General features: G+C 42.0%; 1 protein-coding gene across 4 annotated transcripts in view; it reads left to right on the top strand.

The window, feature by feature from the left end:
- The first annotated feature begins 770 nt into the window (after positions 1-770).
- Positions 771-18,364, top strand: part of arhgef11 (Rho guanine nucleotide exchange factor (GEF) 11) — a 38,341-nt gene continuing 20,747 nt past the window's right edge. For 3 of the 4 annotated variants that reach the window (XM_084043744.1, XM_084043745.1, XM_084043747.1), the window contains exons 1-20: positions 771-1,151; positions 2,096-2,450; positions 7,309-7,400; positions 7,830-7,934; positions 8,029-8,078; positions 8,680-8,737; positions 8,983-9,182; positions 9,494-9,565; positions 9,873-9,980; positions 10,622-10,670; positions 10,852-10,889; positions 11,387-11,491; positions 11,957-12,025; positions 12,229-12,333; positions 12,527-12,625; positions 13,053-13,095; positions 13,474-13,570; positions 14,054-14,176; positions 17,755-17,778; positions 18,115-18,244. In XM_084043744.1, the coding sequence (XP_083899870.1) occupies positions 2,416-2,450; positions 7,309-7,400; positions 7,830-7,934; positions 8,029-8,078; positions 8,680-8,737; positions 8,983-9,182; positions 9,494-9,565; positions 9,873-9,980; positions 10,622-10,670; positions 10,852-10,889; positions 11,387-11,491; positions 11,957-12,025; positions 12,229-12,333; positions 12,527-12,625; positions 13,053-13,095; positions 13,474-13,570; positions 14,054-14,176; positions 17,755-17,778; positions 18,115-18,244 (1,602 nt within the window). In that variant the 5' untranslated portion in view covers positions 771-1,151; positions 2,096-2,415. The remainder of the gene's footprint in view (positions 1,152-2,095; positions 2,451-7,308; positions 7,401-7,829; positions 7,935-8,028; positions 8,079-8,679; positions 8,738-8,982; positions 9,183-9,493; positions 9,566-9,872; positions 9,981-10,621; positions 10,671-10,851; positions 10,890-11,386; positions 11,492-11,956; positions 12,026-12,228; positions 12,334-12,526; positions 12,626-13,052; positions 13,096-13,473; positions 13,571-14,053; positions 14,177-17,754; positions 17,779-18,114; positions 18,245-18,364) is intronic. The other variant, XM_084043746.1, reaches the window with a different exon arrangement.

The raw sequence follows: 18,364 nt of genomic DNA on the forward strand, positions 1-18,364 counted from the left end.
TTAGAAGTATGTTCTAAATAGCACATTTTTGGATGTCTCGAATACATTTAGCAGGAATAGACAACTTAAAGATGATGATGACATACCTCATCCATGCAAGCAAGATCATTTCTGTTTGTGACTTGCATATGAAAGACAGGAGAAAGATAATGTAAGCATGATTAAACTAAAGCAGTGGTGTTAAGTAACTAAGTACATGTACTCAAGTTCTGTACTTAAGTAACATTTTGAGGCATTTTTACTTTGATGTAATATTTCCAATTTTCAGTATTTTTACTTCTACTGCACTACATCTCAGAGGCAAATATTGTATATATATTTTATACTTTTACTCCACTACAATTATTTGAAAACTTTAGATACTGGTTACTTTGTAGATTTGGATTATTATTACAAAACATACAGTAATCACTCGCGACGCATTTTTGTGAGCTTGTAGATCGGCTATTTTCTATACATTTTCAAGACTTAAGAAATAGGACATTCTGCATAATGACTACTTTCTACTTTTGGCACTTTAAGAACATTTTCATACCAATACTTTTGTACTTTTACTCAAGTCAATTTCTAATTCCGGACTTTTACTTGTAACAGAGTGTTTCTACTTTGCAGTATTGATACTTTTACTTTAGTAAAAAAAAATGGAGTACTTTTTCCACCACTGACTTTGGTGTAGAATTCTGATCCTCACACTCCAGGGCAGCAGCAGGTGGCGGTACTCCACCATAACGTCGGATGCCCCATCCTCATTAAAACGACACGAAGAAGAAGCAGTGTTGGTGGCAGAAGAAGAAGAAGACATTGCAACGGGAAAACAACAAGACACTGGATTTAATGTCAACCATTGGGAGCATTTCAATGGACTCAAATTCCAATCATCTCAAATGCTGTGATAATCACACATAAACCGCTCGTATGCAGCCGGAAAGCAACGTCGCTGCTGCAGCTGGCTTCCATTGCCTTTGCATGCCGAGCTAGCTAGCTATCTGGCTAGTTAGCCGTTCCGCACCACCGACCGACACGGTGGCGCACGTCGACGCCGACCGACAGCGCCCTTGGTCGGCCTCGGTCCCGACGCGACTCCGGGGATTGCCAACAGTGGCCCAGCAGCTCGGCAGGCCTCGTTATAGATGGTCGTTGATGTTTTCTGGGTAACTAATGTTTTGTGTAAATATCGTGTGCATGACTTTGAAGGCCTCCGTTTTTAGACGAGTCCCGTAGCAAAGCTTACAGGTTTTACAATCGCAGGATCTGATGTTCTTACCCACAGTGTAACATTAGAGGCTTGTTTACAGTTATGCGAGCCAACACACTGGCACTGTTTACATTGGGTGATCAGACCTAGTGGCTATAGCACTGGACTGGGTTTATCAGCTACTATATTGTTATGTAATGTATTCTAGGCTCAGTAGTATTACCGATGTAGTTACTTTATCAGCTGTATCAATATAATATTGATACCATCATATGAGACTAGAAAGCTAATGTGATATTTCATTTGTGAATCTGAATACCAGCCCAATGTTAGCCATGCAAGGGTATAACTGACGAAATAAATGAACCATTAGGTTCATGGCCATTAGGTCTCCACTGTTGCTATCCAAAGCCACATAAGTAAAGGTGTTTGTTAAATAGATAGATATCAGGGACACATTAGCCAGTAACTTGCACTACGATATTCCTACATGCTAACTAACTATAACATCACAGACTATACGCAAGCTACTGTTTGGGTGATTTTAGAATTGCACATCTGCAATGTACGCTCAGCTGAATGTGTGTTAACTGTGTTTGGTTTAAGCGTGTAGACAGCAAATGGCCTGGGAGTTGTTGACCTCTCAACACAGTGAGACTTCCCCCAGTAATTCATAATTGATGACCTCTGAAGAACCGAGCTCTTCTTTTTTCAGTTGAGACTACAAGGGAAACCCTACATTAAGCCGTCAACACACTTGCTCATGAATTCATTCATCTTTGATGAATTAGATTCATTTGCACCAGCACAATCTAATTGAAAAGGACAGTAAGGGGACGAAAGGATTAGACCTTGGACTTATATTGGACTTGTGTTTTGTTGACTGTCATCCTGTGATAGATGTGGCACTTTGTTAACTGGCAGCACCTTGGCCAAACTGCCAGTTGCTGCAAACCTGAATCACTAGACTGGATGAAACCATGAAGAGCATCTTCAGAGCAGTCAGTGAATCAGACCACCTTCCCACTAGCTGATGCACACAGCTTGGGAGATTTTGGACACTAAACTCCAATTTGAAGCCCAGTGGAGAACCCCTGTAGCGTGGACTGATATAAACTTGAAGAGGAAAGTGATGGTGATGCCAGTCATCCAGTGACAGAGCTGGGCCTGTGGATATCTCTGTCATACCTGAGAGTGGAGGACCATCTCAAGCTGCAGACATGAGTCTTCGCCAGCCCACCTCCACACTGGACAGGTAAAAAGGCTGTTTGGGCTTGGATTTGGCATGATCCCTCCCCAGCCAACCAAATGTGTTTGTCCCTTTAAATGTTTAGACATTTCTCACTCATACATGTACGAGCAGCATAATGTTGGTGGGACATTTAGGCTGATGGTTTTATCCAGAGCAAATTTAAATGACTGAGCTGAGTTTTTTTTGTTTGGCAAATATTCCAAAGAACATTTAGAGTAAGGAGGAGTGCTGGGCTCAAAGCCACAATGTCCAGCATCAGTTAATAGATGGTATATTGACCATTTGAGAGAGGAGTGTTGGGTAGAATGTTAAAATAAGACCACAGAATGAAAGAAAGGCACACAGTCAAAGTGCTGTTGCTGATGTGGACCTTACTGTCTATCAGTTTTTAGGTTGCAGCTGATGGAGACTGGAGAGGATATTGTACTTTCAGATTTGTAAAGGGACATACTGTGAACTCCAGATATTGTTCCACTAACACTTGACAAAAAAAGAAACTTCTGGCACAGTTACTTGTGGCTAATCTTTAAAGCTATGATACCATGGCATTTACCCATAGATGCGTATTGGTCTCATTCTTTGAAGGGATATGCTAATCTGATTCTGTAGTGCTAGACTAGCCTTCAGTCTCTTGTGTTTGTTTTATTGCTGTTGGGTTTCTGGGGCATAACGGTACTTTTACCACCTTGCCCCCAAAAATGCAGCTCTCCCAGCTCAACCAATTTACAATTTCTTTTATCTTTGTGAGTTGCTGTCAGTCAGCCAGGCTCCTTTTGGGAAGAACAAGTCGGGCAAGCCCGCTTCTGAGAGTTGCTAAAACTGCCCTCTTTTGCATAAAGAGAGAAAACAACAGAAAGCTGCTCCCTTCAATATCAAGACAGAGAAACAGAGTCAGTCAGACAGAGGGAGAAAGAGATGAGAGAATTGCATTGGCAATATTGTTGATGATGTTGAGGTCCCATTATTCATTGGTGTTCAGTGTCCATCTATGAGTGCAAAGTATTCTCTTTGTCTGTTTAGTTGCTCTGTGCGTAGATCTGTTTGTGGTGATCTTGCTCATTTAGCTTGTTTGCTGTTGGTGACTGACCAACATTAGCCCCAACTGTGGGTGTGATCATCTGTCCTGTTGATGGAAGGATGTCTCTTTTGCCGTTTGTCTTGCTGTCAATTGTCTTGTTGTCTCCTTTGTGTACACTACTTCCTGTGTCTGTGTATGTCATGTAACAGTGGGCCAGCCAATAAGAAACCCTCCCACCTGCTCAGGTAGGACAGCTGTCCAGTGGGAGTCCTCGTCATGGAATGATAGGGGTGTCGGTAGTACTACTGAGAACATTAACACATTTCCTCTGCTTTCATTCTGCAGTGGTGTGGCACCACAGCTACAAATTAAAAAAAACATACCTGTGTATACAGATGTATGTTTAACCCATTTAGACCAGAGGCCGTTTTCAAAACGTCTTCTAAAACCTAAGTTTTCTGGAAAAACGGTGGTGTCATGACAAAAATGATTTAACATAGTGAAAATTTCCGCGCGAGGCGTTGTGCGCTCGTAGCTATTTTCTCTACTTTTGTGAAAAAAAAAACTAATTTTAAACTTGTGAGATATAAGGGTCCTGCCCGACAGTGACTATATATATATATATATATATATATATATATATATATATATATATATATATATATATATATAAAAACGAACAACTAAAAATGACACAGATGCTTTCCCGGATTGAAAGGTAAAACTACGTAGAGGCTTTCCAGGTCTAAATGGGTTAATAATATAATTAGCTTTTCAACCTACAGTAAAATAATTAAACTGTAAGTGGAATGGAGTGGACACTAAAATACCACCACTGCTGCATGAAAACAGTGGGGGGACGGGGAAGTACTGCATTTGTGTATAACTTGCGGATGCTGTTAATTGAATATTGAATACGTAACATGGGCAAGCCAGAGTGACTACCGTTACAAGGACTGCAATATTCAATATTAACCAGATTAAGACAATGGTCTAAGTAGGAAATTGCCATGTGAACAGTATTTTGTGATGACCTTAACCCAAATAAGGGCATGGTCAGACTAGGCATAATTCAATTATTTGTGTGGAGTAATCAAATTTGTCTCATTAAGGTCTGCACCTTGATCAAACTATGACTCTGTGTCAGATGTTTTGCAGCATTTCAGCATTTCACATACTGCCTTGTGCTGCATGCTCTGCCTTCCAACGGCTGTGCACTTGTTTAGAAATTAAAAAGACCAGACAAGACCATGTGCAGGATTTTGAGGGAAAGGGGATAGTGTGAAGTTTTTGGATGTGTTCAAATTTGATAATGGGGATATTTTCATGAAGGAAGAGGGTTATAAAAGGGTGTGTGTCTGAATAAGTTTGCAACCACTGGAAGATGAAAAAAATGTACACCTCTACCACTAATGAATTAATGTGGCCAATATTGATATTTGGAGGGAAAAAAATCTGATATCGATACCAGGCCCATATTTGCACAAAGTTTTAATCAAATCAACTAGCTACAGTAACTAACACAGCAAGTAAGTGTAATAAGCATGAGTCACATGACAGTTGACAGGGTTTATATTGAAAACAGAAAATGATGGGGCCGTTGTTCATTGACGTTCCGTGTATTTCACAAACTAGTTGGCAAGTCATTCAAGTCAACACTCAGCTGTGATGTGCTACTGCGTGCTGGCTGGGTATTGTATTGTAAATCGAACAACATGAATTATATGCCCATACCAATATATCTGCAATTAGTCAATATTGGCAGACCGATGCATCGTCTGGCTCTAAAAAGCAGTTGCTATCGTGCTGTTCAGGGGGTCATCTTCAGTCATCAACCGGGCAATACAGATCATTGCAGTCCATGTAAACGTTGTCTGTGTTGACAATCATAAAGCCTACAGAAAATGCGTGTGATACTATGCAGGGCTGCACGATTATGATTAAAATGACAATTCCTATTATTTTTGCTGAATATTGTAATCACAATTAATAATCACAATTATTAATGTAGATTATTTTGGTGGAAAATGCTTTTGTTGCTCATTGTGCTTCTCTGTGTCATATTCGGTGAAATATCCAATGTCTTCTGTATTTTCATTGTGCCTCTGTGAGCCTGATGGATGGGAAGATGGGTTGTACAATGTAGTACTGGTTATTAATCTTTGTGTAAGGAGAAAAGGGCACAGTGCACTGCAGCAGCTAACCAAATAACATTGTGAATTTGCCTAATTGACAAGTTTCACGACTGAAAAAACTAAAATCACAAATGTTCTGTTATTTTGGATTAATTGTGCAGCCCTAGTGGGATGTAAAGGACATCTTTTGACCTTTTTATATTTGTGCATGCTCTCACTGTTCTGCTTCTTCTAGACTGCACCTCATACTTATGTCTGCTTTCTTCTTCTTTGTGTGTGTGTGTGTGTGTGTGTGTGTGTGTGTGTGTGTGTGTGTGTGTGTGTGTGTGTGTGTGTGTGTGTGTGTGTGTTTTCCTTCTTCCTTTCTTTCTCTCATTCTCTCCCTGCCCCCAACTTTTTCTGCCCATGCCTCGCTTTCAGCCCTTTCGCTGCTTGGTGAGTCTGACTGACTGCTTTCCTTACTGCTCTAAATGCCTCTTTATGAAAGGCCAAGTAGTATTGCTTGTAACTGTGTCAGTGCCATGTCTAGTGTTTCACCACTGCTCTGTGTCCACCTTATCTCTCTGTTTGTCTGTTTTTGTCACTCTGCCTCTCACACGTTCATTCTTTTGCTATCTCACTCTTTCAGTCATGTTTACACCAGCGACAGATTGTACATATACCTGTTGTGGGGGGGGCACAAAGGAAAGATCTAATTGGAAAGCTATAAGAAAGCATTTTAAGCAACACTGACTGCACTATACTTACAGTGTAGATGGAGATTTGTGTGAATTGTGTTCCTACAATAATGTTTTAATTTGAACAGAAACGTGACATTGATACTCTCATCTAGCTGAGTGACTGTAACAATATAGCCCGGGAGTGAATAAAATACATACAACTGCCAAGGCTACTACTGAATGAATGCATAAATAGGCCACAGTCGCCCTGGATAACAATGCAAGAACAGTGTTGTTAAGTCCAATAACAATAAACAAAAACACCAACAAATTAACACCATGGACAGGAGACGCAGCCTCCTTTCAACTGTGCACGGTCATTTGCATGTTGTGGTCACCATCATCATCTTATTATAATAGTCATTACAAAGACACAAATGGTTATAGTAGGGCCCGTCATACAGTACAGTTGATGCTAAATGTCAAAGTAGTAAAGGATGTATTGGGGTGCCCTGAGCCCAAAACGTTTGAGAACCACGGTAGGTCTTACTTGTTGACCTTGCTAAAAAAGACCTGAGCTGCATTTCCTGCTGCTTCATTTTTATGATTGGATTAAAAGGTTGAACACAGTAGGGGCAAACAAAAGTGATAGTGCTTAGACGACATTAATTTATCACCACAACGTTCCATTAACCATACCTGGACTAGACGTTTTCCATAATACCCACCCCCCCCATTCCAGCTCCCATGTCTGTTTCTCTGTTTTGTGCACCTGTTCATCCTCATTTTTAGTCTCTGTTTTTTACAGTCTCTCACTCACTCCTTCATCTCGGCACTGTCACTTTCACTTTTCTGTTTTCTCCCTTCCGTTCCCTTTCCCTCCCTCCCTCTTGTACTCTGTACATCTGACCATTTGCTATATCCCATGACACCCCCCATCTCTGTTCTGAACTCTTACACCTCTTTCCTTCTCTCTCCCAGTTACTTTTTTCCTCAGCCGGTCCATCCATACTGAGATTGTTTCTCCTCTTGTCCCCCTCCTTTCACAGGTTAAGCAGCCTGACCATTGGGGACTCGGAGCGCAAGTCCTCTGGGACCCAGCAGAGGGAGACAACAGCCGACATCCCAGCTGAGAGCACTGGTAGGGCTTCAAGTTTAACCACTTAAACCCCATATGGTTGAGCGGAGTCCCTCAAGGCTCTATGCTGGTTATTCTCTGTTGTCGCCCTACATTAAATAAATTCGCTGAAAATAGCAGATCTACAAGCTAGTTACAATTTTTGGGTTGTTTGGCATCATCCCGTTCCTCCACCTCAGCTGTGTCATTGCTGGTTATGTTTTTTATTTGATTAAATTATTGTTTATTTTCCCCATAATCCCCTCATCAACTCTGTTGATTTTGTCGTTGTGTAACACTGCAAATAACTACACTCATCAACTATATAGTACCTGAACTAATCATGTCATTTTTCATGCACTGAACTGTTCAGTTCAGTTCCTTATACAATGTAGACTTTAGAGTTGGGTCTGCTTGGCTAACATGTCATACCCCCCTCTCCTCGCCCCCCAGGTCCGGGTCTCATCCAGAGATGTGTGGTGGTTCAGAAGGACCAGCTTGGCTTCGGCTTCACCGTGTGTGGAGAGAGGATCAAGTTGGTTCAAAACGTCCGCCCAGGTCAGCTGCATTTCTTATTCATTCTTTTGGTCTTCTTCTTGGGACTTGCTTTCTTCTGAGCCTCACCTTATTGTAACTATGACTTTCCTTATAGGCGGAGCAGCGGTCAAGGCAGGAGTCCACGAAGGGGATCGAATCATAAAGGTAATTTGTTTGTTTGTTTCAACATGCTTGGTTTGTTACAGCAGTTACAGCTTAACACATGCTTAGCATTATATCAATACACACATAAAAATAAACACCACAGGTTTTCAGAATTGGAAAGGAGAGAAAGATAAATCAAAACAAAGAATATTCATAAATGTAATTTTGTCATTGTCAAACATTTAAAAAAAATGTGGGAATTCAAAGATAGGGAAGATGGCCAAGTATAGTTTTACGGTACCCTTTCTTTTCCTTTTTTAAAGCCTTCAGGCATTGTGTCCTGTTGTCCTGTTTATTTTGTGTTGTTTTTGCTCTTGTTTATTTTAGTATTTTGTTACTGAGTGTACAGCACTTTAGTTCAACACTGTTGTTTTTAAATGTGCTCTATAAATAAAGTGGATTGGAAAGCTATTTCCAGATAGGGTGGCCACAGCCAGAGGCTATGGCTATTTGAGGGTCCTTAGCATGGAAAAGTTTGTGAACCCCTAGCCTAGACGGCTTGCATATACTGTATACTGAGCCTTACAGTAGAAGGTTTAGTTGTTGGGATAATTTAATTTCCTGCACACTTTCTTCATCTCTCTCTCTCTCTCTCAATCAGGTGAATGGCTCTCTGGTGTCCTCCATGTCACATCAAGAGGTGGTGAAGCTCATCAAATGTGAGTGCAGGCAACTGTGAAATGGCAACAACATGCTTGCAATTCAAAAGCCTAAACCATAATGTCAGTACAAACTAAGACTTTGGTACACACTACTGTGTTGTTACAACTTCATAAGTACTTGCCATTTTGGATTTTTTAAATATTACACAGCCTAGCCCCTTTCCCTCCTATTCTTGACTATAGTGGTCAATAATGTCAATAATACATTTTTTTAAAGCATATTTTTCCATGTCATCCTCCAGCTGGGACTTATGTCGCTCTCACACTACAAGGGCCGCCCCCTTCGGCTGCTGCCCTGCCCCTAGAGCCCCTCCCCACTGACCTCTTACCCAATCAGAGGACGTCTCTGGGTGGGGAGGCCCCGCCCCCTCCTCCTCCACCGCTGCCCTCCGGGCTGAGCAGCACCCCTTCCCAAAGAATCACTGGACCCAAACCACTACAGGTGATTCTGAGGCACCCACACACACACATACACACACTTCCACCCCCACCATACAATAACCCATTAAGACCTGAGTCCGATTCTTTCTAAATCAGTAGTTCTCACACTTTCAAGATTTTTCAAAAATAGCAGATGTACAAGCTCAGTGTGGCACGAAGTGTGAGCTTGTACACCTGTGATTTTTGAATAGCCAACGCAGTTTTAATGGGATAAAGAAGCATGGAATTCCCTGCCAAGACCAAATACATTTTGTTGTTGAAAAAAATGTTGAACAATTTTCATCCTCTAAATCTAGTAATTGTGTCGTTTAGGACCCGCAGGTACAGAAACAGGCCAGTGAGATCCTCAGGAAAATGTTGCAGCAGGGAGAGGCGGAGCTCCAGGTACAACACACACACACACACACACACACACACACACACACACACACACACACACACACACACACACACACACACACACACACACACACACACACACACACACACACACACACAGGCTGTAATAGTTTGTGTGTTCTAGATAAAGCTGAACATCGTTAACAGGGCCTCAAATGAATGGAGTTAATTGATTAATTAATTTACTCTTTGCTTCAACCAATTAGCATCAAGGTTGATTTTTTTTTTTACCTTCTGGGGCTTTTGATGGCCAGTCATGACTAATAGTCACATAACCCTAACCTATCAACAGGACTTGATGGAGGAGTTGTCTCGGAACCCCTCTCCATCGCTGGAGGAGAGAATCACAAGTGCCAAGAGGCGCGCTCACCAAGTGCGGGTCAAGATTCAGCAGGATCTGGTGAGGAGGACTTGTTGTCAATGTGTTGTTAATTCTACTACAATCTACAATGTTGACTGTCTTGTACTCTATGCCAGTGGTTCTCAACCTGTGGGTCAGGACACCCAGGGGGGTCCCCACATGATTTTGGGGGAGTCCCCAGATGATGGTAAAGAGATAATTTAAGGACATTTTAAGACCTTTTTAATACCTACATTTTTTTTTGTTAAATTACTGCATCAAAATTGATCGACAAACTATACGATAAAACGTGTCAAACATTGGCCAAATTGTCAAATGATATAAGAAAGAGGCATAAATGTTTTAAATAGCCGATCTACAAGCTCACAATGCCTCACGTTGCGAGGCGTTGTTAGCTTGTAGATCTGCTAGTAGATCTGCTATTTTCACAATATTTATCTGTGGAACCGAGCCAAACTAAATGTCATGCTTCAACTCCTACAATTCCAAATACTTATCAGGGTGGGGGGGTCCCCAGTTCAAATATTATTTTTTGGGGGGATCACCGCCTGAAAAGGACCACTACTCTATGCTGTTAGGGATTGCTGTCCCACTGGTGTTAAACCATACCAAAATGTAAGCAAATGCATGGATAGATGCCTTTCACCATCCTTTAACTGAATCCTCCTCTGTTTCTGAAGGAGGGAACCCGGTCAGAATCGGTGACCAACTATCTCATTGCAGGAGAAGGTTTGTAATCCTGCTATGTGATTCTTTATTTACAGTGTGTTTATGTTGTTTGGTGAGAACGTTTGGGGGGAAACCACAATGTAAAATTTACTGTAGGGGGGTTTAATCCAGATATTAATGATGTATTTGTGTTACTGTAAAGCATGGTGGATTGAACTGGGCACTGTTGTCTTTTTTGCAGGTCGATTGTCAGTGGACTCCAGTGAAGGAGACATGGAGGTAAGCTGCTGAGTGCTGAAATGACACTCGACTGTGTGTTTGTGTGTGTAATGATGTTAGGGTTGCACGATTATTTATATGTGATCATTTCCCTTATTGTGTGATAAATAAAATAAAATACAAGCAGGGTCAGGTCAGACATATTTTGCAAATTAAACAAAGTAAGTATATCTGTTTTTACAGGGATCAGATAACAGCCTAACTGTATATGAAATATACAGTTAGTTCGGGTTTCATGTTTGGCACTACCAGTTGCCCTCTGATTCGTCTGTGCACTCTCTGTGGATGTTGTATGTCTGATTTAGAGCAGTTTGTAAGCTTGATTTTGACACAGCGGGGGGTATCAAATAGAATGCGTTAATTGTAACCCATAACGACTGAAGTCGTCCTTTTCCGTTAAGATCATGCTCATTGATGGACTGTGCAGCCCTGGCACATATGTGACATTCCCAATCATTACAACCCCCACCCCCCCTCCCCCTCCTCCTCCTCCCCAGGCCTGTGAGAGCCCCCACTCCTCCCCCTGTTCATCCACCTCCACCTCCGTCAGGATCCCCCAACACAGGCGACAGGGCTCCGACACACACATGACCTCTGATCCGGTGAGACTGACATCGCCGGCCATTGTTTTGTCTCTTTGTGTCTCGTCTCTGTGGCTTTCTGTTTTCCCTCCGTTCATAATTCTTCTCAGTGTCTCTCTTGGTGTCTCCTGCCTCTGTCTCTCTGGCGCACATATACGCACAGCAGACACTTTGTGCTGACTTCGACTTAATAAACATGACGTTTATTCCTTTTAACTCACTTTGTTCACAGTGTACAGGCAGTAGAACAACAACACCCGTTCCCTCCATATTTTCATCTCAACAACAGCGCTCACTGCGTTTAACCCTAGTGTGTGTATTACCGTAAAGTGCACAATAGAGGAGCAACATAAGTTAACACTTTGAATACCCTCCTGACTCACATCATGCATGCAGTGGAAGGAACTTGCAGAGCTACTATCCTTCACTTCGTATGACAATCACAGCTCCTGACATCAGTCATTGTATGTGTGTGTTTATCTGAAGGGTGGGAAAGCACAGATCATTGGCCCTGAGGAAGAGGAGGAAGAGGATGATGGCTATGCCTTCAATGAGGTAACATCCCCATTCCCCTCCCACCCCACCCTCGTCATGAGCGAGCCCCTTTACTGCATAATTTCTCGCTCAACATCATTATCCACTTTTCCATCTCTTGTCTCTCGTCTTCCTCGTCCCATTTGCTCTTCTTCCTGTCCAACCTCCCATTTCTGTCTTTTCTCTCACTGTCTCTCTCTCTCCCTCTTAAATCTCCCCTTCAGATGGACGGTCCGTTCCAGGACATAGAGCTATTAAAGTCTCGGCCGGCCCACATGACGGTGTTCATGAGATATGTCTTCACTCAGCTACTGGACCCCAATCCACTGGTCAGTGTCTGTCTGTCTGTTCCATTCATATGATATACCTGTCATTGCTTTATCTAGCAATGTTTAGTGATATTATTTGAGCCTTTCCATACATTGACGTACGTACGTTTGTTTGTGTGTGTGTGTGTGTGTGTGTGTGTGTGTGTGTGTGTGTGTGTGTGTGTGTGTGTGTGTGTGTGGTTGTGTGAAACAGTTGTTCTACTTGTCTGTGGAGGCCTACCTAGGTTCCAGTCCCAAAGACGCTCGCGCTCTTGCCCCTCAGATTTGCTCCCACTTCCTGGACCCTGACGCAGTACGTATTGGTTTTATAGACTGTATGCGTGTACAAATGATCTGTTTCTCTATAATGTTTGTGGGTACTGTTGTGTTTGAGTGTCTGTATTAGGTTTCGTAGGTTAAAATATTTTATATTTTATTGCAATAAACACATGAGTGTCTGGATTTCCAGATTATATGTTAATATTTGTTGTTCTTCAATTATGCAACCTTTTTTTTTTATTATAATTGTATTTATGTAGGGCAACATTATAATGTATTATATATTTATGATATCATATTTCTATTATTATTAGGATAATATTGTCACTTGCAATTATTTTAGCCAGTATAATTTTGACATGAAAATGCTATGAACATGTTATTCTTTTTCAGCATCTATTTATTTCTTCCTGTCTTCACCTCCTCTGACTAATTTCTGTGTATCTCTTTTCTGCCTTCAGCCTTTGAAAATCAAAGTAAGAGAGGAGTACCTCACAGACATAGGTAAGACTTCTCTTCTCTATTCTCGCAATTTCAGCAGTAACTTGTGAGGTACTCATTATTTCTATAGTCATGTGATCAAGATGGATCTGTCTGATTTTTCATATTCCATCCTGTTTGGCTAAGATTGGCTAACAAAGTTTGCCGTAGTGGCCCGTTTTGCACAACATGCCACAATTCATAAACGCACCGTCCGGTTGCTGTGAAACTTTACACGCACATTCCCACATAACTCTTGAACCGTGGCTCGTACCATCAACATCTTTTTTTTCTTCTGGATTCCTTGGATCATGACGCAACATATAGGCCCCATTTTATGACTGTATAATGTCGTTTATCATGCAGCCATACTAACTCTGTGTGTGTTCCCTGTCCGTCCAGAGAGCCGTCTCCATGCCCAGGAGGACATCCGAGGGCCACTTTCTGAGCTCCAGCAGCAGGTTCTCCCTGACATCCAGGATCAGATACAGGACTACAGGTACCATCCTCTTTCTGGGCTGTGACTCCCAATGTCTTGCGGATTTATTTGTTAAAATAAAATCAAGGAAGCAGGGTTATTATCGGCTCATTACACGCACGGGGGTCTGGTAGACTGTTCCTCTGGCTGGTAATCGTGGCTGTCTACATGGATTAAAGTTCTCAGTCGCCACGACTCATTTCAGTCATTTGGATTCCGTAGAAGTCAGCATGTCTTCTATGGAAGCGTGCCATGTGCCCCGAAAATAGGCTAGATCGACAAGCTTACAACAGGTCGCGCTGCGACGTGTTGTAAGCTTGTATAAGCAATAGACTGCATGTTCAATCTTCCAGAAAGTCCTAATCTCAGATTTAAAGCGTTTTGCTTTATAATACAAAATAGCTATCCTTTTTTGTCAGGGCTGGTATGGCCGACTTTAGCATCAATCTGCAATTTCTTCAACTAATATGCAACTTTCTTCAACTAAAAATGTTTGTCTCCTAGGAACAAGCAGATGATGGGCCTGGGTTCTCTGTTTGGAGAGGGAGACCTGCTACAGCTTGACGGAGACCCAGCTAAAGAGAGACAGGTGGTGGACAGACAGGTCACTGCCCTCTGGGAGATACTGTGAGTCTACTGCTTTTAAACCATATGGGGGGCGGGGGGGTGAGGATTGGTGTGTGAGATGGGAGAGAGTGACAGCGGTTTTGCGTGTGCATGCAAGTGTGTGAGTGAAATAGTGTGACAGGGTTTGGAAGACATAAACGTGTGTGTGTGTGTTCACATGATTTTCTGCTCGCCTGTGCCACTGTCTGTCCACTGAAGTATTGGTTATAGATACAGATGGGTTTCATTTCATCCACGGTGCCTCCAGCTTGGCCAGGCACTTTAACAAACACAATTGCCTGCAGTTCGCGGATGGGGAGGGCGGTCTCTGTTGCTACACTATCGATGCATACAGCTTGTTCGGGCGGCTGCTTCGCATGGAGTGGAACTGGGGAGGATAGTGTGTTCCTCTGTACGTTACTCCTTCCCAGTGAAATTCCTCAATGTCAAGTCAAAAGAAGCGGCTGGCGACGCCATGTGTATTGGAGGACACCCTCCCCAAGACCAAACACTAGGGGTCAGCAGTGACACGGACTATATGGGGGAATTGGGAATTGGCATAATGACGAAATTGTGAGAGCAATTTTAAAAAGGTATACCAATACACAAAGTTTACCTGACCTTAAAGCACCAGTTGTTTATTTTACTATACGATAAGGGGTAACATAGAAAGAGCTTCAGTGAGAGAACCAGCACCCTGCACTGCATTCTAAAACCAAGGACTTGAGGTAGTGATGCACGATATTATCGGTAGCATATCGATATTTCATAAAAAAAATGCAATATCGCTATCAAACTGTTGTCAAAATTATTTCGATATTTTTTCACCGATATTGACTGATATTTCATTGATATTTCACCAATATTGGGGCAATAATAATGTGACCGTTAATGGCTTTGAAATTCAGCCATGAGCTAAATATAATGTATGATAAGTAATATATCGTCGGTGTCCAGGACGAACCAGCTAACTCCATTTTCATCTCTTTTTTTTTTCATAAATCGACGCTATTGAACGCCCTTCACATCTGTGTAAAAAATCTAAACATTTGAACCAATGAAAAGTATTAAAAAGCGCCTCAGACGAAAACTCCCAACTCCATTGGATCCTCAAACTGTCCGTCAAAAACAAACAACTCCCCCCTCTCCTCTACACAGTGCTGCTTCACAGCATTAGCAGTGCGCGTTGCGCAGTGAACGATGAGGAGGAACATGTAAACACTCCCCGTAGTCTGTTAAAACTATGCAGTGTACCTGTTTATCAAACTTAGCACTGACGCTAATGTTATGAAAACAAGTCATTATATTTCTAAAATCTATGAAGTGTTTAATGAGGAGAGCATTGTTGTACGGATATACATGGTTAACTACATTAACCTGTATAAACCCCTCCGCACAGGGTACTGTTTACTCCGGATTGTCAGTGAAAACCACTCAACCAAACTACAAATAAACCCAATAAATAACAACCTTGTCTTTTTCTCATTTTACTAAACACACTCATACAAATACAAACACACTTCTACCTAAACTGTGTACAGTATTCTATGACCAGCCCGTGTACTCCACACACGAGGCTTTAGCATATAGCCTGGGTTAGCCAGCAAGCTAGCAGCAAGCAATGGCGATGTAATAATTGCAGTAGTATTGGCAGTAGTATTGGCAGGTTATTTTACTGTAAAGCACAGAAACACAAACAAACACAATCATCAATAACAGAACACATTACGGACAGCATAACCCACACAAATGAACATAATAAAGTGCTCTACATCACAATTATACACTTTAATACACATTAGCGTCTCTGCTCACCAATGATCCGTCCGGCTTCTTAAACAACAACAACGCACTGAGGGACGGAATAGACGCGCCTGCGCATAAAGGACGGTTGACGTACTTCCAGAGTGTATTAAAATATGCCCTCCCAAAGGCGGCTTTAGATAGTTCTACGTCAAAACCCAGCCGAAACATGAACACATTATTAAACCACAAATCACCTCTAAATCTCTTTATAATAACAAAATTATTCTCCCGTCCCATAACCGCAAGAAAAGATTGTATACTTATAAAATAGATAAATAATAACGTAAAAGATGTAATAACCTCGACCAACCACTAGGGAGATCCATCCACTTACAAATAAGCTATAAATCACCCCGACCTGTAAACAGGTGAAATATAATCCAAAACTATATAAAAATAGCATAAAAATAGCATAAAACCTAACAATTGTGATAAGAAGAAAGACGTTCATAGCATTTCTGTCGCGCTAGTGTTCTACTACCTCTCTGCAGAAGTTATTGTAATATTTAAAGTCCTGTTTACTGTTGTAGGCCTATATAATAAGTGTCATGAAGCATCAGGGCATTAATTCACACGTTGTTGTGATGCATTGTGAGCTTGGAGATCCATTGTTAGCTTTTGGGAATCTGTACCCTTTTGAAACCTCTCTCTCAGCAGCGAGTGGAGCTACTGTTGTTTGGACACCTAACTCCATTTCAGCTTGATTTCTGCTCGTCTGAAACTACTAACTCCAATCGCGCTGGGTGAAGTGTTGATTTACCCGCGATTTGGGTAAAGTGTTGATAATATAATGACACATGCAAGTATCTCACAATATATACAGTCACTATACCAACTTTGATGAGGCAGTATTGCTTTGTTTTAAAAATATAAGGTTTTCTTCATTTTCTGAAAAACGTATATTTTGTTTTTTCGTTTCCTGAACAATGAGCGTTTTGGAGTTAGCAGTTTCGTGCTGGACAGCAGAGATATCAGTATTACCCTGCATATTATCGGATATCGGCAAAATTTGCATTTGCAAAACTTGCATCTCTAACTTTATTTTCAACTCTTTTCAAAACCAATCTTTCAAAGTTCTCCAATGTTTCAGGCAGACGGCGTACGTTGAGCAAGAGTCTTACCAGTGGTGGACAAACGTACTGTTGCTGCATCGCTGACTGTATCTGATTTTACAAAGGAGAGAAAAGAGTTGATCAGAGTTCACGATCAGACCATAGAAAATATGGACGAAGGGAACTGTCACTTGACCCATTGGTTTCTACAGTCCCGTTTTGAAGCCACTTATTCGGCGAATTTAAATCCATCATGACACAAACTAGCGCTATGTCGGCTAAACAGAACTCTCACATGCGTTCAGGTTAGTGAGACAGGGTTGCCAAGCAACAGGCCCAAATATATAAGCAGGCTTATTAAAAGTTATTGCCAAGAACCAGGGAGAGTACCAAAGGTCACAGCGGCACACAACACATGACATTTCTACTGTACACACACACACAAACACACACACACACACACACACACACACACACACACACACACACACACACACACACACACACACACACACACACACACACACACACACCGATTGACTCTCATCACATGACTGACACCCTCCCAGCCAGTCTCGGTTTTTCCACCGTGGTATCTGAATCAACTGCAGGTAACTGGGATAAACTGGAGACCCGCTTTGAATCGATCCAGCGTTCTATGTCAGAGCCAGTTTTTTACCGCGGAGGGATTTAATGACCTTTTCTTTCTTTCTCGTCTCTCTCTTCCTCTTCCCACCGCAGCTCGAAACACGAGGAGGACAGAAGGTAAGACATCTCTCATCTCTCGCCCCAACCCCATTTTTACACAGTAACATGGATTTTCAAACACTTGTGAATAATCCTCCGCTCCTCCAACTCATCACTTGTTCATTTGTCTTCTTTTCTTTGCACCCCATTTTACCACATCCCTCCTTCGCCATCTTGTCTTTTGATCTTTATCGATCCTCTTTATTTTTACTTTCTCTTTCTCTCTGCCTCTCGTGTCACTTCCCCTGCTCTTGCCTCGTTTTCTCTCCTCTCCACTCCTCTCCTCCACTCCTCTTTCCCCCCTCCCCTTCTCCTCCTCGTGTTCTCCTCTCTCCTATCCTCTCCTCTCCACAGTTCTCCTCTGGCCTCGGTGGTGTTGCTGTATCTCCGTCACGCCGGCATCAAGCTGAGGGACTCCAAGGTTTTCCCAGGACTCAGCACAGAGAGGGAGAAGTGGTTGGCCTTCTTCCCCAAGACCAAGAAGGTAATGGGGGTTTGATGCATGCGCTGTACTTGACCTCTCAATGTTTATGCTTGATTTATATTCTGTAATACGACAAAATGGCTATTTTTGCTACTCGTTTTAAGAAGTATATCGGCCTTA

The sequence above is a fragment of the Gymnoscopelus microlampas genome (genome assembly GCF_963454915.1).
Source record: "Gymnoscopelus microlampas genome assembly, chromosome: 19".
Taxonomy (NCBI): domain Eukaryota; kingdom Metazoa; phylum Chordata; class Actinopteri; order Myctophiformes; family Myctophidae; genus Gymnoscopelus; species Gymnoscopelus microlampas.